The sequence below is a fragment of the Talpa occidentalis genome, unplaced genomic scaffold (genome assembly GCF_014898055.3).
Source record: "Talpa occidentalis isolate TD23 unplaced genomic scaffold, MPIMG_talOcc4v2.1 talOcc4.4, whole genome shotgun sequence".
In the NCBI taxonomy this organism is placed as follows: Eukaryota; Metazoa; Chordata; class Mammalia; order Eulipotyphla; family Talpidae; genus Talpa; species Talpa occidentalis.
This window is the reverse complement of record NW_023604295.1, coordinates 115,312,582-115,333,726: the sequence shown is the minus strand read 5'-3', so window position 1 is coordinate 115,333,726 and position 21,145 is coordinate 115,312,582. Positions and strand designations below refer to the sequence as shown.

At 37.1% G+C, this 21,145-nt stretch overlaps 2 protein-coding genes across 2 annotated transcripts in view; one reads left to right on the top strand and one right to left on the bottom strand.

The window, feature by feature from the left end:
- Positions 1-20,837, bottom strand: part of ADAM9 (ADAM metallopeptidase domain 9) — a 90,881-nt gene extending 70,044 nt beyond the window's left edge. The window contains exons 1-3 of the mRNA XM_037526099.2: positions 20,513-20,837; positions 4,473-4,570; positions 1,673-1,731 (exon numbers count right to left, since the gene is read on the bottom strand). Of these exons, the coding sequence (XP_037381996.1) occupies positions 1,673-1,731; positions 4,473-4,570; positions 20,513-20,609 (254 nt within the window). The 5' untranslated portion in view covers positions 20,610-20,837. The remainder of the gene's footprint in view (positions 1-1,672; positions 1,732-4,472; positions 4,571-20,512) is intronic.
- On the top strand, positions 304-966 carry LOC119257829 (60S ribosomal protein L29-like). Its single transcript, XM_037526100.2, has one exon. It carries the CDS (start codon positions 345-347, stop codon positions 840-842), a length of 498 nt encoding a protein of 165 aa, XP_037381997.1. The 5' UTR covers positions 304-344; the 3' UTR covers positions 843-966.
- Positions 20,838-21,145: the final 308 nt, after the last annotated feature.

Here is a 21,145-nt window from a genome sequence, read left to right as displayed (position 1 = left end):
CTACTTTGTCTCTGATAAATCCTCTCACCACCTGCACCTCTGGCCTACACCCCAGTTCTACCCATAAATAAATATTTTTTTTAAAATAAAATAAAAGGGGGAGTGAGAGGGAGAGTACCATGGACTATGGTGGAGGATTATGGGTGCTTTGGTGGTGGGAGAGCTAAGGTTACCACGCCTGATGGGAAGAAATCCTATAGTGTAAAAAACTTGCAAGGATGTAAAGTAAGAATTTATCTATTTAAATTTAAAGTAATTTATCTCACTAAATTAATGATAATAATTAATAAAAAATAGCTCTTCCGGCTCAAGGCGCCTGGGGAGCCGCGGGCCTCGGTGCAGACATGGCCAAGTCCAAGAACCACACCACACACAACCAATCCCGAAAATGGCACAGAAATGGCATCAAGAAACCCCGATCCCAAAGATACGAATCTCTTAAGGGGGTAGATCCCAAGTTCCTAAGGAACATGCGCTTTGCCAAGAAGCATAACAAGAAGGGCCTGAAGAAGATGCAGGCCAACAATGCCAAGGCCATGAGTGCACGTGCTGAGGCTATCAAGGCCCTTGTAAAGACCAAGACGGTCAGGGCTAACATCCCAAAGGGCAGCAGCCGCAAGCTCAGCCGACTTGCCTACATCGCTCACCCCAAGCTTGGGAAACATGCACGTGCCCGCATCGCCAAGGGTCTCAGGCTTTCGCGGCCAAAGGGCAAGGCTCAAACCCAGGCCAAGGATGCGGCTGCAGCACAGGTCCCCAAAGGAACACAGGCTGCCAAAGGTACCCAGGCCGCCAAAGGTACCCAGGCTGCCAAAGGTGCCCAGGCCCCCGCAAAGCCTTAAGAATAGAGAACACTGTCTGCCCGTGTGAGGACAGAAGGACTGGTGTCACCCCTAGGCTGCTGTCTACAGGGCACTGGTGTCTTCCTGTGCTATTTGTACAAATAAATCTGAAGCAGAACCTAAAAAAAAAAAAAAATTAATAAAAAATAAAGGGGGGGGGGAGATGAGAGACTATTCTTATGAAATGAATGCCTCCTCTTCCCCCAAATTCATATGTTGAAGCCCTAACCTCAGTGGGGCTGTATTTGGAGATGGTGTCACTACAGATGTGATTATGGTTATAGGAGGTCATATGGTGAGGCTCTGTGCCAACAAAACTAATGTCCTTAAAAAGACCTAAGAGAACCTGCTCCTCCTCCCTCTGCCCACTCCGAGCACGCAGCCTCAGGAGAGGCCACTTGAGCTCACAAGGAAAAGGTGGCCACCTGAAATGCAAGGGAGGAGCCCTCACAAAACACCAACCCCACTAGTACCTTCATCCTAGATTTCCAGCCTCCAAAACTACAAGAAAAAAATTTCTGCTAAGTCATTTAGCTAAATGTCTGGGATCATATTTTGTTATGGCGGCTAGATTGACAATTATAAAGTCTTTTTTTCACTGTCATTCAACTATAAAGTTTTCTTCTTAAATACAACCTTCTCTTAAACTTATTCTCCCTGGCTCTATTTCAACACAAATACAAAATAGTATGAACTTTTCCATGTTTCTACTCTTATCATTCTCACTTTTTAATCAATCTGCTAAACAACATTTAACTACAAAAGAAATATTATACCACCAAAGGAAAAAAAAAAACCACTAAAAAGTCAAAGTAAAATAAATGTCTTACTTGTTCTTTTTCAAGTGAATAATATGCTCTTTTCCTTCAGCTTGAATGACATAAGATACCTAAATGCATAAAGGGAGAAAAGAACAGTAATAGACCAATATACTTTTCAACAACAGGTATTTGTAGGACACTGGAAATTTCATCTTCAATTAAGATAATATGGTGCTGATTCAAAGTGTTTTACAGGGGAACTTTATGTCTGCTCCAACAATAAAAATATACTCTGATCACTCCTGCCATCTTTTAATAAGCTACTATTAAAAATCATCACATATTTATCCAAATGCTATTGAAATTCATTTACAATTTACCCAGAATTTCAGGAATTATTTTTATTCAGCCCATCCATGTATTATCTACAGTATAAAGAAGTAAAGTTTAAGTGAAATGAACCTCCTAGCTTCAAGAGATTATACCTAGTTCTAGTTATTCAAAAGATGAAGAAAATTCATATTCCTTTAAGATTTTGACTCTTCACACAATTTATCACATTTCATCAATTCTAAAACACACATTTTCCCCTCATATGATCATCTCTGAAATCAGGGTGCATTTATAAAGGAACAGCAGTGTAACGGGTAGCACTCCATTTCTCTCTTCATCAGTGGTACATTAATTCATAGTGTGACTTACAACTGATGATATCTCAGAGTCAATGAACTGAAATAAGGTAACTTACACATCCTTAAGTTCATGGGATCCTCTTCTCTACTGCAAACACACTGACACAACTTCCCCAGCACCTCACTATTTCATTAGCCAGAAATGTTTAACATGACCTTTAGAACCAGGAAGTTCAACTTTACCATAACTCTTTATTTCATTAAAAAAAGAGAGGACTCAACAAATATTATCATCAAAATGTTCCCTATTTTTCCTACTTCTATAACGCTGGGGAGTTTATAAAATCAGTTGAAGTCCAAACAGATTAGCTTTCAACTTTACAGTAAGAGAAAATAGTATAAAAGATAGTTTTTGTGTACTTTGCATCCCATTAACAACATGGTATATTTCTTCTGATATGAAGATAAAACTCACTTTTTTTTTGTAAATAACCCCAGACATGATATATATATGCATATAGCACACCATTATTCTCCAGTGTCAGTGAAGATACAGCATAAAGTATTCCACTTACCACAAATTAAGAGGTTAATTCTTATTATATTTCTCATTAAAACAACTATAAACATTACTGGTCAGTTAAGAATTAGAAATCTTTATGAAGATTCTTTCATCTTTTCCCTGGCAAAGAGTTCTATTCAACTAACTATTCACTCTGCTATATTTCAAATCAACTATTTTGTCTTTAAAAAAAAGATACTATAATTTTAGTAGGATAATGTCCAGTGGACAGGCATTCCATATGAATAGTGTTGGGCTACTCAACAATTCAAGTTATTCACTGAAACAATCACTGCTGAAAATAATATCCTTGTCTTTAGAAAAAAAAGAAAAATTTAAATACCTATTTCTCATGAGATAACTTACCTCTTTCATAGTATAGTAGTGTCTGTTTTAAAAGACACATAGATGAAGAAAACTGACTAAAGAGCCCAGAAATAAATCCACTCAATTAATTTAGGGAAAAGGAGCCAAGACTACACAATGGGGAAAGGACAATCTCTTCAATAAATAGGGTTGGGTAAACTGGATAGCCACATATGAAAGAGTGAACTTGAACCACTATCTTTTACCATATATAAAAATTAGCTCAAAATAGATTAAAGACTTGAAAGTAAGACCTGAACCATAAAAGTCCTAGAAGGAAACATAGTAAGCTTCTTGACATTGGTCTTGGTAATGAATTTTGGGGTTTGGCACAAAAGCAAACATAAATACGTAAGACTATATCAAGCTAGAAAGCTTTTGCACAGCAAAGAAACTGTCAACAAAAGGAAAAGACAACCTACCAAGTAGGAAAAAAGTGTTTGCAAATCATATATCTGACAAAGGGTTAATAACCAAAATATATAAAGTACTCAGCAAAATAATAATAATAATAATAATCTGATTTAAAAATGGAAGTAATTCGAATATATGTATTTTTTTTAAAAATAGACATTTCAACAAGGCACATGAAAAGGTACTAATGTCACCAATCATCAGGGAAATGCAAATAAAAACTTCAATGAGATATCACCTCACACCTATAGAATGGTTATTATCAAAAAAGAGAATAAGTGTTGGCAAGAATAGGGGGGAAAGAGACCCCTTCAAGGTGGGAATGTAAATTAGTGTAGCCACTATAAAAACAGCAAGGAGGGTCCTAAAAAAATTAAAGACAGAACTACAACATGATGCAGCAATTCTACTTCTGAGTGTTTAGATAAAGAAAACTAAAATACTAACTCAAAAAGATAAAAGCATGCCAGGCTCACTGCAGCATTATTTCCAGGAAGATATAGAAGCAAGCTAAGTGTTCATGGATGGATGAACAGATAAAGAAAATGTGTTTTTTACATACACAGTGGAATAATATTCAGCCAGTGAAAAAAGAAGTCCTGCTACCTGCAATGGTATGGATGGACCTTCAGATGACTATGTAAGTGAAATAAGTTAGACAGAGAAAGACAAATACAGTATGATCTCACTTACATGTAGGATCTGAAAAACAAAAACAAACTCATAGATACAGAGAACAAACTGGTGGTTGCCAGAAGCGGCAGCCTGGAGGAAAGGGGGAGGAGAATGAAAGGGGAGCAGAGGGGGGAAAGGAAGTCAAAAGGTACAAATTTTCCATTATATTATATATAAATAAGTCATGCAGGCATAAAATAAAGAGAGAAAAATAACTTACCTCTTTTGAATAGGGCCTAGGGGCTTCTCTTCGTTCTCTAATTAATCTCCAAGGAGTTATAATTTCATAAGAAGAGAGATGTGAGATCTGCTGCAAACCTATAGAAATGGGAATAACAAATATATAAAAAGTGAACCTCAAAAACTTAATGGTACCAAAACATGGATATCAAATAATGAATGTTCAAATCACTAAAAAATAATCTGCATTCCCATGTCAAAGTAGATATATTTTACATAAGTTTTTGCATGGAAATAACAATATACTAGGCAAGTATGAGAGAAATAAAATGTACTTCCTAAAAAAGGATGTCAGTCTTTACCCAAAGTACAGATACAGAAATCATTTTCAAATATATTTTGCTATAAACCATGACTCTTTTTCTCTAAGGAAATCTTCAGATATAAACACAGGAAAATATAGTAACTGCTTTGGTGGGGAAGCAGAGGGAAGGCATTTGGGGTCTGCCACAACTCACTTACCTACTGTTTCCCACCCTCACTCAACATGAATGACACCCTCTGGGATAATGGAAAACGTACACAATAGACAAGGACAGTAAAAGGGAAAGGTGACCTGCCCTGCTTGGTAGATTGATTCTATTAAATACACATTCAACAAATGTGTTAAATAAAACTACTGCCATTACTCCATCATAAAAGCAAAACATTTATTTAAATTTTATTGAGTGAAGAACTCAAAACAATTTTGCAGACATACTCCCAATTCTAATTCTCTTCAGTTTACCACAAAGTGGAATCATAATTTAAGTAGGATAGATACAAAAGTGATAACCTAAGAAAAATTGAATATAATCATAACTACTCATGCAAATCCCTTAGGAAGACACCCCCTGTTGGAGAATGTACAGTCTCTCAATGTATCCAACACAATCTCTTCTTCTAGAATCGCTGCTGCTAAGAAGTCAATTTTTTTCAGTGAACTTGATGAAGTAGATGGCCACCATTTTAAAGACCAAGAATGAAATATCCATATCTCTATATATCAAAACCACATTAAATACAAGAAGTTTAAGAGTGGCAGGAAGATGGAGAGAACTCAGTTTTATCTTCCATCCAGTGGATCAACGAAGCAAACAAATTTATTAAATGGAATGCAATGTATATACCCATTTGGATACTAATTCAAATAAATCAATGAAAAAAGAATTCTGAAATAATCAGGGAAAATACAATACAATGTAGATATCTAATGATATTTAGGAATTGCTATTAATTTTTTTAGGTGTAATAAGTATATTGTGGTACGATTCTTTTTTAAAAGCCCTTATGTTTTTTTTAAAGATTTATTTATTTATGCATGCAAGAGCTGGGATACAGGCCAGAGGTATGGGGGTGAGAGGATTCACCAGAGACAGAGTGGGGAATAGAACAGGCAGATTGACTGAAATACACTGCTGAGGGGAACAGCGGGCGAGCCAGGAGAGGTCTGCTGCACCATGTGGGTCACCTCCCTGGCCGGGGGATTGAACTCATGCTGCATGCTGCAGTGGCTATGGCAGCTTCTTAGTGCTGAGTCTTAACTCCTTACACCACTAGGGAAGCCCCCTAAAAGCCCTTATGTCTTGCAGATATCCAAAAACAAAATGATATATCTAAGATTTACATTAATATAATCTAGAGTGTGTTTGTGGGAAGACACACATATGAAATTATACTAAAACTAAGTATACAGTTCATAACTGTTCTCTCTACTCTTGGCTATGTTTAAAAATGTTTATAATAAAAGTTATTTCTTCAGTAGTTATCCATAGGAAGTAGGATAAAAAGAAAGATATTTTTTTACTTTTTTTACTTTTAATTTTTTACTGTATTAAAAAATTAATGAAATATTACAATTATATATATTTGTGAAACTATAAAATATACCATAAGTTAACATAAAAATATCATAAGTAAATGTACCAAATTTGTTTAAAATAGCTACCACAATGAAAGAGTCAAAGAATAAAGAGATAAGGTCTTGGACCTTTCATTTTCTGCAAGATATACTATTTTTATTTCCTGTATGTTTGCATTGCTTTAACTTTTTTAATAATGAGTGTGCATTCTGTAATCCCTTTATTAAATAAAATGGGGAAAGGTATTTTTTATTAAAAAGTATAAACTATTTTAAAGTACCAATTATCTATCTCCTCCTTTGGATTCAATCACATGTTGATTCATTCACCAATTGCTCAGTGTCCCTCAAATTTTCAAAGATAGACTAAGATGAAGTATCTACAACTAACTTTTCCCAAGATAACATTGTATACAAAAGTCTACACACGGACCTCCTCTGGTGGTGCAGGCGGTTGAGCGCCACCACTGTGAAGCTGTCCACAGCCGGTTCGATCCCAGCCAACCAGCGAGGGTCCCACATGGCGCAGCAGAGCTTTCCTGCTCCCCTCAGCAGTGTATTTCATCAGTCTGCCTGTTCTGTTCCCCACTCTGTCTCTGGTGAATCCTCTTACCCTCCCGCGCATCTGGCCTATACCCCAGTTCTTGTGTAAATGAATAAATAAATCTTTAAAAAAAATTAAAATAAAATAAAAGTCTACATACTTGTAGAGTTTGAGATTTTAAAAAATGCTATACAAACATGAAAACACAATTTGTATCATATTCAATATGTGTCACAGTAACAGTTTTCAAACTCTTTACCAGCAATCCCCTTACATCTTTATAATATAGCTTATTATATTGTCTAAATGTGACTTCAAGTCATTACATAAGATATCAGAAATGGATTCTCATACTCACTAAAGGGACCATGGACACATGTTTATGGACACTCTGATAAAATATTACTCAGACATTTTGAGTTTTCAGTTGCGAAATATGTGAAAAGAAACCCATGGTCTTAAAAGATGCAAACTTCATATGCCTGGGTGGAAAAATCTTTCATCCCAAAATAACTAAGTGCAGGACTATTTCCTCATTCAAAGTAAATGTTTCAATGACAATGAATTTTCCCAAATTCCTAAAAAATTCTCAAACTCCTTAATAATGATTAAGAATAAATTTCTTAATAATTTCATTCTGGATCACAGAAATTTGTTCACCTACTAGGACAATCAATTTAAAAGTGATGGCAGAAACAAAATGTTTTCAGTGAGTAACAGATTAGAAGCTCCGCTCCGTCTCTGGTGAATCCTCTCACCCTCCAGCGCATCTGGCCTAATCCCCGGCACTTGTATAAATAAATAATAAAATCTTAAAAAAAAAAAAAAAGTAAATCAAATCATCCTGGACATTTACTTGCAGCTTCCTGTCACTCCATAATTATTTCAAACTAAAATATTTTTAAGTAAATTTACAGGAAAGGATACAAGTTAGTAGAGACATTACTGTTACATTAAAAGCTGAATCATATGCAGCTAGCCTAAAATTTTTTCATCATAACTCAGCAGTAAACATCACAGAGAAAAGGAAATGCGTCAAAGAAGAGAATTACAAGTGAACAAGCAGATATTTAGAGGGCACCTATTTTAAAACAGGTTAAGTGACCATATAAAGTCACACAGCTAGTTTCAAACCAAGGCTAAAACTATGTATCTTTTATCCCTAATACTAGCAAAGAATAAGTTCAATATAGGAATATAATCAAATTCTTTCCTTCCATTCTTTTTTAAGAACAATTGTTTCAAAAAATAAAAAAACCTACAATTAACCATTTATTTTTAAAAGGCTTTCAAAATTGAAGCATCCAACAATAACAAATATGTAAGAACTATTATTCTGATACTGACTTCTTGTTTTAAAATCCAAGGATTTATTTTCTGAGCCCCACAAGAGTTTCAAAACATTATAAGAAATGCACATATTTGGGTTACATCACTTAAAAATAGTAACATGAGTTTTATGAAAAGCCTCCTTCCCACATATTTTTTTAATTCCTTTCTTGACTCTAGTTCTGGTTTCTTTTTTATTTTCTCCTATTCATACCTCGCATAGATTCTTCCCAAATTTCCTTTATACTTTAATATTCCAAATAGTAACACCATCTCATGGGAATCAAAATAAGACTTTTTTTATGTTATACAAAGGAAATTCATTAACATTATTTCTATAAAGATTCAGTCTCAACACTATTGACATTGTGGGCCAGATAATTCTTGGTGGAGGCAGGGGATTATCCTGTGCAAGGTGGCATGTTTACTAGCATCCTGGCCTCTACCCACCATATGCCAGAACTACCACCAGTGTGACAATTAAAAATATTTCCTAAATATAGGAAAAACACTACATGACATGCACCTCAAAGACATCTTTACAGACACATCACCCAAAGCAGTGATAGTGAAGGCAATGATAAACAGCTGGGACTATATCAAATTAAAGAGCTTCTGCACAGCAAAAGAGACAATAACAAAAACAAAGAGAAACCCCACCGGCTGGGAGAAAATTTTTGCACACAATGGTAATGATAAAGGATTGATCACAAAAATCTACAAAGTGCTGATGAGACTCAACAAAAACAAAGAAAATAATCCAGTCAAAAAATGGGCAGAAGAGCTAAAAAGAAACTTCTCCAAAGAGGAAATGCAAATGGCCAGCAGGCATATGAAAAATGTTCAACATCACTTGTAATCAGGGAAATGCAAATCAAAACTACAATGAGATACCATCGTACACCAGTCAGAATGGTACATATCAAAAAAACGAGCAACAACAAATGTTGGCAAGGTTGTGAAGAAAAAGTAACTCTCCAGCACTGCTGGTGGGAGTGCAAACTGGTCCAACCATTATGGAAAGCTGTGTGGAGATTCCTCAACCTACTAAAGATAGTTTCCATATGATCCAATAATTCCACTCCTAGGTATTTACCCAAAGGACACAGAAACATTAATTCAAAAGGGCACCTGCACCCTATGTTTATAGCAGCACTATTTACAATAGCTAAGCTTTGGAAACAACCCAAAAATAGATGACTGGATCAAGAAGATGTGGTACATATACACAATGGATATTATTCAGCAATCAAAAAAGATAAACTCAAGCAATTTGCCGCAACATGGATGGAGCTGGAAGGGATCATGCTCAGTGAAATAAGTCAGAAAGAAAAAGAAAAATACCGGATGGTCTCACTCATAGCTGGAATCTAGAAAACCTAAATAAGGGACCAGGAAAAAGAATAACTATAATAAAGAAAAAATCAAATTCAACAAGCAACTATAAACCAGAGACACACTATGAGGGTGGTGGGGAGGGGAGGGATTGGGGTTAAAATAAGGTAGGTGCAAATGTATGGGGAATATAAAAAAAAAAAAAATCTTAAAAAAAAAATATCCCAGATGCCCTATGGGGCAAAACTGCTCTGAGTTAAAAACCACTGGTATGAAAAAATTCAGTTCAAAGCAAAAATTTAAAATATTAATTCAACCAACTCTACGGGGGATATAGAGGGCTATATTTGAATTTGGCAGACCAAGTGCACAATCAAATATCATATAACTAGAAAATATGGGGAAGAGATTAAAGTAAGAGTTGAAACATGACATTTAGAGTCTTCAATTTAGTTAAAAAAAAGAAAAGACAGGAAAAGGTGTTAGTTTCACATCTTTCTTCCTGACCTTTGATCTTCTACTACACTGGGTTTTAAAGAAAGTAAGTCTGTTTTATAATGGTAACTCTACTAGAGAGAAATAAATTAAAAGAATTCCACCTAATTGCAAAGCAAACAAATGTGAACTCTCAGTCAGGGGCGTTTCTTTTTTCCTTCCTGACTATTATGTAAGCAAACAGACTTTAAGTACTTGCACTATATGAAATAATCCATGTTAAATAAAATAATTCTGTTGTCTAAATGGATTCTTAAAGAAAATTGCTGTAATTTGATCCATAAGCACAGTTATTTTGAGTCTCATATTTCCATTCCATTCACAAGGTCAATCTCAAACATATATATTAATAATATCTTCAAGCATACTTAAAAATTTGACTGCTATGTCCTGTGGCTTCATACTTTTTTAATGTTGTAATTTTTATTTTATAATTACCCACCTTTAGATTTAAAAATAAGTAGGACTTTTGGAAAAACACAAACCATTTAAGATTTACTGCCCTAGAAAATACAAGATCCTCTACAAGGAATTTAAGACAAAGGATAGTATCTTACCATGTATTTCCTGTAGTAATTTTATTAGTATTTAAGATATATGTGTTCATTCCATGAAACTACACAGTTTTCAAGACAAAGAAAGAATGTAGACAGTGGCTAGAGGAAAAATGCAGAGAACCTATAAATATATTGCCATCAGGCTTACATCTGACTTCTCTGAGGAAACCCTACAAGCCAGGAGAGAATGGAATATATATTCAAAATAGTTAAATTTAGAAACCAAGAAAGAATGCAATATACAGCAAGACTCTCCTTCAGCTACAAGGAAGAAATAAAAGCCTTTATTTTATAGAAATAAAGAAGCTGAAGGATTTTGCAAATATGAAACTACCCTTATAAAAAATGTTGAGTGGAACTCTCCTATCTAAATCAAAGAGAAAAAAATCCTCAAGAAATTGAAGAGGGCCTCCCCTGGTGGCGCAGGCAGTTGAACACAGCGCTGTGAAGCTACCACAGCCTCTGCAGTGTGAGTTGGATCCCAGCCCACCTGCGAGAGTCCCACATGGTGAAGCAGACCTCTCCTGTCTCACCCGCTGCTCCCCTCAGCAGTGTTTTTCATCAGTCTACCTGTTCTGCTCCCCACTCTGCCTCTGGTGAATCCTCTCGCCCTCCTGCACCTCTGGCCTGTACCCCAGCTATTGTATAAATAAAAAAACAAAAAAAGAAGAACTTGAAGAAGGAAATAACCAGAAAACAGGAAATAAGTGGGAGTGGCAAATCTTCATAAATCAATAATCACCTTAAATGTAAATAGACTGAGCTTAGCAATCAAAAGGCACAGACTGGCTAGTTGGGTCAGGCAAACAAAACCAACTTTACGCAGTCTCCAGGAAACCTATCTGAGCTCCAAAAATAAACATGGGCTCAAAGTAAATGGTTGGAAAACAATCCTAGAAACAAATGGGACCCCCAAAAAATGCAGGGACAGTCATACTTAGATGAGATAAAATGAGATGAGATAAAATATATTTCCAGCTAGAAAAGATAATACGAGACAGAGGTGGACATTATACAATGATTAAAGGATCAATACATCAAGAATGCAAATCACTCATCAATATTTATAGCAAACATATAAGGCAACTATTAACAAATCTGAAAACAGACACTGGTAAACATAATAGTAGTAGAGGGCTTCAACACCCCACTCTCATCAATGTACAGATCAACAGAAAATCAGCAAGGAACCAACAGCCTTAAAAAGAAATTAAACCATATGGAATTAATAGATTAATAGGGAACTTCACCCTAAAAAAGCTGAGCACACATTCTTTTCATATGCACATGGAACATATTCTAGGATAGACCACAAGTTTGATCACAAAACAACTATCAATAAAGTCATAAAGACTGAAATCATATCAAGTATCTTCTCTAATCACAATGGTATTAAACTAGAAAGCAAACACAAAAAGAAAGTAGGAAAAAGCTCTAATATGTGAGACTCAGCAACATACTACCAAATGACTATCCGTTTAATGAGAAAAATTTAAAAGTTTTAAAATACCTGGAGAAAAATGAAAATGAACACATAAGCTACCAAAACTAATGTGAGGCAGCAAAATCAATACTAAGAGAAAAGCATATAACAAAACAAGTCCACATCAAGAAATGAGAAAGAGTTCAAATAAATAATAACCAAAAGCTAGTTTTGGGGGGAAAAATTAAATAAACAAGCTTCTAGATAGGCTCACAAATTTTTAAAAAGGGGGAAAACTCTAATAAATAAAATCAGAAATAGAGGAGGAGAAATTACAACATTCATTTCAGAATATAGATTCATAAGAGTCAACTATGAATTTCTATATGCCAATAAATTGAATAACCTAGAAAAAAATAGGCAGATTCTAAAAAGCATACAACCTTCTGAGACTAAATGAGAAGGAAACAGAAAACCTAAACAGAACAATTACAAGTGAGGAAATTGAAAGAGTAATCAAAAGTCTCCCAAAAAGCAATAACCCATAATTGATTGTTTCACTAGTGAATTATATCGAAGCTTTAAGACAAATTAAAACCTACTCTTCTCAAATTCTTACAAAAAAATTAGGAAAAGGGACTCTTCCAAACACATTTTATGAGGACAACATTAGTCTGATACCAAAAGTGAACAAGGACATCAAAAAGCAAAATTACAAACCAATATCCCTGATGAACATAGATGCAAAAATCCTCAACAAAATATTAGCAAACTGAATTGAATGTTAGCAAACTGTTATTGAATATGAGCAAATTCAATAACAGTTTAAAAGGATTGTATATCATGATTCAGTTGAATGTATTCCAGAAAAGCAAGAATAGTTCAACATCTGAAAATCAACCAATGCAATCACCATATCAACAAAAGCTAAAAATCCTATGAGCTGCTCAGTAAATGCAGAGAAGCCATTTGATAAGATTCATTACCCATTTATGATAAAAACCATCAAAAACGGAAATAGAAGGAACATACCTCAACATAATAAAGACCATATATGATAAATCCAAAGTTAGCATAGTCAGTGGTGAAAACTAAAAGTTTTTCCTCTAAGATCAACCCAATTTCACCACTACTATTCAACAGTATTAGAAACTGTCATTAGAGTAATTAGGCAAGAGGACGATAAAAAGGAATCCAAATTGGGAAAGAAGATGTAAAACTCACTATTTGAATATGACATTTTATATATGTATTATATATATATATGAAAACCCTAAAGTCTCCACTAAAAAGCTATTAGAAACAATAAACCACTACAGTACAAGCAAAAATCATTTGCATATCATATGCAAACAACAAACTAGAAGAGAAAAAAGTCAAGAAAACAATCCTATTTACTATCACATCAAAAAGAATTAAATGCCTAGGAATAAACTTAGCAAAGGAATTGAAGAACTTGTACAATGAAAACTATAGACACTGTTACCAGAAATAGAAAAAGACACAGAAAAGGAAAGCTATTCCCTGCTCATGGATCAGAAGAATTAATATTGTTAAAATGCTCATCTTACCCAAAACAACAGATAGATTCAATGCAATCCCTAGCAAAGATTCAATGGTATTATTCAAAGAAATGGAACAAACATAACTGAAATGTATATGGAACCACAAAAGACCCTAATAGCAAAAGAAATCCTAACCAAAAAAAAAAAAAAAAAAAGGTATCATACTCCCAGGCTGCAAACTATATTACAAAGTTATAACAATCAAAACAATATGATATTGAAGAAAAATAGACACACAGACCAATAGAATAGAATTGAGAGCCCAGAAATAACCCACACTTACATGGCACAATCTATGCCAAAGGACCAAGAGTATTCTCTAGAGAAAGGAAGATCTCATAACAAATGGTTTTGGTGAAACTGGATAGCTACATGCGAAAAAATGAAACTATACTTCTCTCTCACATTATATAAAAAGAATGCTTAAATAGATTAAAAACTTGGATATAGAACCTGAAATCATAAAATAATTAAGAAAAAAACAGAGACAAAATACTCTATGACATTGGTTTCAGGTATGTCTTTGGGGACTCCACTTCAACAGGAAGGGAAACAAAAGCAAAAATAAACAAATGGCAGTACATCAAACTAAAAACCTTCTGCACAGCCAAAGAAACTAGCATAAAACAAAAAGATACCCATGGAATGGGAGAAAATATTTGCACATCATACATTTGATAAGGGGTTACTATTCAAAATCTACAAAGAACGCATACAACTCAACAATAACCAAAAAAATAAAAATTTTTTAAAAAGCAGAATGAAATAGTCACTTCTCCATAGACTTCAGATGGCCAATAGGCACAAGAGAAATACTCATTATTTATCATCAGGGAAAGGAAATCAAAACCACAATGAGTTAACTATCTCACACCTGTGAGACTGGCCCATAGCAAAAAGACCAGAAACAACAAATGTAGACAAGGATGTGGAGAAAAAGGAGCCCTCATACACTTTTGATGGAAATGTAGACTGGTCCAACACCTATTTGAAAGGATACTTACAGTCTTATGTTCAGAGCACTATTCACAATGGCCAATATGGAAACAACCTAAGGGTTAAACCACATATGAATGGATTAAGAAGATGTGGTATATATACACAATGGAATACTAGTCAGCTATAAAAAAAAATGAACTCTTGCCATTAACAGCAACATGAATGGAAATGGAGGGGGTTATGCTAATCGAAATAAGTCAGAAAGAGATGGTTGGTTGGATGGTTTCACTTATATTGGATGATTTCACTTATATGTGATATATACAGAAATAAAACAAGAGTCAAACAAAATTGAACCCAAACCAAAACCTAGAAATCTGACTGTAAAACTGAGGTTGCCAGGGCACAGTTCAAGCATGTTTCATTTATCCTTTGGTGTGGAAGGATAGCCATGTTGGGGAGAGTAACTACCATGAGGTCCAGTGATTTGTCCAAACCCCAGATGGGAGGTCTTTTAAAGCTAAGTGGCCTTAATTTCATATTGCTGGAGCATTCATTGTATCCCTGGGGCTTGCAGCTTTCTGTAATTTGCTATGGTTGAACCAAGAAAGAAAGAATATGCAGATTTCTATAGAAAATATGATTTCATGAAAGAGTTTGAGGAAATAAAGAAGGCTGGTATCTGATATTTCAGAGTGCAAATCCTTAGAACATAAATGACTTCTTTGGCTTGACTTCCACGGAAGTTTGTCATTGACTTGTGTTCCTGAACTATGAAACATGAATATTTGGGCCAAGGAAGAGTTTCTCTTGATAAATAAACAATAAATAAAGTGAGAGGAGGAGGAACTGAGGCTATCCAAAGGGAGGTGAAGGATAGAGGGAAAAGGGAGAAAGGAGGCAGTGCAATGGACTATGGTGGAAGACTAGGTGCCCTGGTGGTGGATGTGGTGGGCAGCATACATCTGAAGAGTTGTGATCCTATACCTCTGAATCACACACAGTGTCATAAACCAGTGTTACCTTAAAAAATATATATGTGTTGAGTAAAGCACTTCTTCTGTTCTTTATAGTTATATATACAAAGATTTCATAATTGTCATTATCATGTAGAATCTAAAGGAAGTTTTATTTTTTATGCTTAACATCTTTTATACCTAGTCTCCATGAATCCAGATGACTCACACATTTGTCATTTTAGTGGCAGTGCTGCCACTGCCACTAAAATGGTGGGATTGGTGGTTCTGCCCAGGGTACAGTCACAACAGGATGCTAATGTGCCAAAGAAGCTTCTCTGGTGCAGGCTCTCCAGGAATCTAATTGCATGAGAGTTGTAAGGAGCCTAATGGGAAGCAGAGAAAAACCATCCTAAAATGAAATAAACCATGAAACCATGAAAATTCTCATTAAAAGAACAAATATATCATAGGGAAAGAGGCATTTTTCCATGGTAAGAATGGGTTCTGGGGCCTCCCCGGTGGCGCAGCGGTTGAGCGCTGGGTTGCGAAGCTGCCCATGGCCTCTGTGGCACCAGTTCGATCCCGGGCTGCTCCCTGGCCACTGGAGGAGGGTCCCGCGTGGCGCGCAGACCTCTCCTGCTGCCTGCTGCTCCCCTCAGCAGTGTACTTCGGTCCTTCTGCCTGCTCTGCTCCCAGCTCTGGCTCTGGTGAATTCTCTCACCCTCCCGCACTTCTGACTGTACCCAGTGCTTGTATAAACAAAACAAACAAACAAATAAATAAAAATCATTTAAAAAAAAAGAGAGAATGGGTTCTGTCCTAAAGTAGGACACAATGTTTGGAGGTGATACCATCATTACCTTTTAAAAGTTGAAATATTCTCATTCTTATATTAAGGTAAATATAAACAAAAATAATGCTTATTTTAAAACTGACCATATTAAGTAAATTTATCAGGCTCCCTGATTCATTCTTAAAAGACATGATTTAAGCAGTATTCTGAACATGATCACTTTGGAAAATTTTGACTAAAATAACACTGTCACAGAATAAAAATTTTGCTAATCTCTCAAAACACAAACAAGATTATTATACAATTCAAAGTACAATTCAACATTAGTTAGGTCCAAGTCAGACCTATTTCAAAGTTAGTAGGAGATTAGTTACTGAAATACCAAGAGGTCCAGATTTTACCGATGAGACAGCCAGTCAACACTGACTGAAAGGATGGCATAACTTCAGGACTGTGGTATACACCAGGTATCATAGAGATGAAAGAAGTATCACGAGGATATGTCAGATATTTAAGCTATAGAAATGCCAAGAAAAAGTTTCCAGTTACTTAGAGCTTACTTCTTTTAGGGAATTATAATAAGTCAAGACATTTAACAAAGAACAAATATAAAGTCAGTTTTGGCAAGGTAAAATTTAAAGTGCTTTTTTTTTTAAAAAGATTTACTTATTTATTTATACAAGCAATGGGTACAGCTGGAAGCACGGGAGGGTGAGAGAATTCACCAGAGGCAGACAGAGGACACTGCTGAGGGGAGCAGCGGGCACGGCAGGAGAGGCCTGTGCTCCATGTGGGACCCTCGCCGGTTGCGGGGATTGAACTGGCGCTGCAGAGGCTGTGGGCAACTTTGCAGCCCAGTGTTCAACCGCTGCCTCACCTGGGATGCCCTAAAGTGCTTTTTGAAAACTGTTTCTGGAATCCAGAAACTTGTTTTGTACATATTTTTATTATAAATACTTTATTTCCCACTTAATTATTTAAAAGCAAATTATCCTTAAATTTAAAAGATTTACAAGTCCCTATATAGCACAAACACAAACACACCAAATTCAAATGATTGACTGACACCTAAAAACAAAACTAGTATGGGTATAACTTCACTTTACAATGATTTACCAAGCGTAAACTTTAAAACTCATGCTGTTTAGAATGCTAGTCTTTTTTATTAGTAATAAATCCTAGGTCTATACATCATAATTAGTACCTTAAAGGGGAAAGTTGTAGGTGGTTTAATATCCAATACCCCTTGTTATTTTTCACAATACAAAGTTACCTTTGTCAGTCTCCATTTGAAAAAAAAAAAAAGTTTATTGTGTGTTATTTGGGATTTGTACTGCTTTCCTTGTTGACACAATGTTGTAAATGGTAATGAAAATTCTACCAAAATCTATTGGCCTAGTATAACTGATGTATGCATAGTACCATGTCCCGAAATTCCTCTTTGACTAGCAGAAAATGTTTCTGCTAGTCATTTTCTGACTAGCAGAAAATGTTTCAGTGCATGGCTCAAACATCCTTCCTGTATTGCAAAACTTTATTCAGAAAATTCCCAAAGGAAATGAGTTGACTCACTTCACACTATAACAAAAGTCTAAATGATCTCACTCAGTCTCTAGTCTCTCCTTCCTCTATTCTGTCCTCAAGCATATTGCCAGTTATTTTAACTGAAAACCTGGTTGTTGTCACACTCCTACTTTAAAAACCTTTAATGCCATGCTTTCCTATGGGCTAAAGTCCAAACCCCTTATCACAGTGAGACACAGGGCAAGCTAGAAATTAGGCAGTTTTAGGGACAGTGCAGGAGGGGACCTCTGAAGAATTCAGGGAGGCTTCAGAGATAAGGACAACCAAGGGAATGTAACCAATTCCACTAGGAAAAACAAACATCTCAGAACCAAGGACAATATTGTTAACAATGGTAACCTGGTTTCCTTCAGGTGGTAAAGGGAGGCAGAGATTGGAGAAATGGAGAATGGTTTAATTTATGGACACATTAGAAGGGCGGCTGTTTAACTTCAATGCAGGGATGCCCATCCAGAAGACTGGGCCATAAAGATAAAGATGCAACAAATGGGGAAAGAGAAAGCTGTTAGATAAGGAATGTGAAGATGCCCCACTCAGTAGCAAATTAAGTGAGACAGCTGAGACTAATCAATCACAAAAAGACTGGTGGAGTTTTAGAATAATGAGGGAAATAAGGTATATATTCCCTGAGACACAACTCCACTTTGGCTTCCTTGCCCCTCCCAGGCCTGGTTCCCTGGCCTGGGAGTCCCACTTTATTTCTGCTCTTTTTCTCCTCAATAAACTTTTTCTTTCTCTAAACAAACCTGCCTCTTCTCGCTTGCTTGCCTGAGCATCTGCGAAGTTCCTGCTGCGGCTTCGTGAGACACCAACCCGTGGGGGTCTAGTGGCTGGGGCTCAGCGCTGCCCTGCAGCCTGGGATCCGTTCCTGGCTGGGAGACTAGGCCTGACAATTCCGGTATCAACAGAATAGAAAGCTTTTCCTAACTGGTACCAACCTGCCTTAGTTTTTTCTTTGCTTGTCTTTCATAAAAAATCCCTGGAAACATTACCATCATTCCCCAACAAGCCATGTTCTTTCAGCCCTCCATACTCTTGCAAAAACTCTTTCTTTTGATGAGAATGCTATCCTGTCCCTTCACTTGAACATTCGTCAGTATACATCAGTTCGAATAATCCCTTCATAAAACCAACATCTCTCAAGTAGACTTAACATATTTGGTCACCCTTTATCCCTCTACAAGTACGAAGAAAGGTGTGTACAGTAATTTGATAAATGTTGATTGAATTATGAAAGCATACACATGCTTAAATGAGGGACTGACCATAAACCGTTAAAGCTACAGTTAAAAAACTTAAGGATATTCCATTCATCTATATGAAGGTATGCAATAATACATAAATACTAAAAATAGTCAAATATATTTGCAAACACAGATCATGAATTACTGAAACCCCAAATATATAATCTATTTCACTTAAAATATTAGTCAAACGCTAATCATTTAGAATATCAGGCAAAAACAGTCTTAACTAGAAAAGATTGGTAGCTTCCTATTCAATAAAGTTTCAGTATTTAGAACTTCAAAACTCCCACAATGGGGAAAATTTACTTAATTGTAAAAAAGCATAAGCCAAAGATTAAAAATGTAATTAGTTTCCTGAAGGTCAGCAGTCCTGCACTGAAATCTTCAGTCATCACCTTTGAACAACGCTGAAGGCAAGGATTTAGATTTAAAAAAAAAAAAAAGTAAACCATTCTCCATCGTACTCTACTACTGATGGAGAAAATACAACCATGCAAACAATATTTTAATACGAGTCAAAATAAATAAAGTTGCTTCCAGAAAAAGGCCAGAGTGTTGGAGATTTGTATCCACTATGTTTAGGCATCTCCAATACAAATACCTTACATACTCAAAGGTGGTGTCACCATTCGAAAGGAATTTCACATAAATGACTTAATTATTAGGATAAATCCTCTGAGTAATCAGAGCAGGGATTCTTTGGCCGGATGTAAGACTAATTAGTAGCCCAGTAAAAATGCAGATAAAAGATTGGCTATAGAAATGTAGCACTTTGTTTCCAAAAAGAAGTATTCTTACTACCACGGAATGGTCCAATAAAACTGAACCTCCTACCCATTCCATCGCTAAATTTAGCTTTGTGGACGTACCGATTACCGTGATAATAAACAAAATATATTTTTACATATATGTGTCAAATAATGATGACCTGAACAAAAGTTCCATCTCCCAGTCTCTCTCTTTGCAAGGGACATTAACTCTACAGAAGCAAAATCAAGCTCAGTTTCTCAAAGCAATTTCAAGAGGCACACAGGGAGCTCGGCGCGCACCGGGTCTCCGGGGCTCTCAGCAGATTCCCCGAGGTCAGTCAGTCAGACCCAGAGCAGACCCGGGAGAGTCTGGGGGACCCAGCTTTGCGCGAGATGGGGGTAGGGCGCGCCGCAAAGGGCTCTGCCGAGCAGGAGACAGGAACAGGAACCAGACAAGAGAACAGTGCCAAGAGGGTTTGGGGCGCCAGATCCCGAGCCTCAAGTCTGAGCACTATCCACACTCCGCTGGAGTGGCTCCTCCTCCCAATCCCAAATCCAGTCCCCAGGGCAGGCCTCCCCACTCCCAGTCACCACCGGTTAACTCCGAGCGTCCCAGTTCTAGAAAACCCAATCCCAAGGGACCCCAGGGGTGGACACCCACCTGGCGGCACCCCACCGAGGACTGGGCCGACAAAGCCCAACACCAGCAGCCACTGGAGGCGGAGAGTCCCAAAGGGCGAGCCCGCGCCCGATCTCATCTCCGCGGATTCCGCAGGTTCCCCTCAGCACTCGCTCACTTCTGCCTCCGCCTGCTCCATCACTCCCCAGCCCTGCCGGGGCCTCCGCGCTGGCCCGGGTGCGCGCGCCCGGGGACGAACACGCGCTCGGCTCTGACGCAACTCGGCTGAGTCCGAGCTCACCCCGACATCGCGCTCGGGTGAAATCGCGCTGACGTAGGGAAAAACTCAGTCCCTGGCGGGAGAACTGGCTTTCCGTCTCGGACTCTAAAACCCTCCCTAAGTCGGCCCCACCCATTCACTACCCGCCCCGCCCACTCTACACCCAAGCCCGCCCACTTGGACGGGGGGGGGTCTTAGGAACCAAAAGGAGGATGCCCTGGGAGCAAAAGGAGGAGGAGCGCGAGGCCCGGAGGAGGAATAGAGAAGCACCAGGAAGGCGCAGACCCGCCCCCCTGCTTAGCCCTTTCGGATTGGCTGCAGGGAGATGGGCGGATCGCCGAGTTGCGCGCCCATTGGCTGTTTGGCTAAGGGGCTGCGCAGAGAGGTCCGGCCTG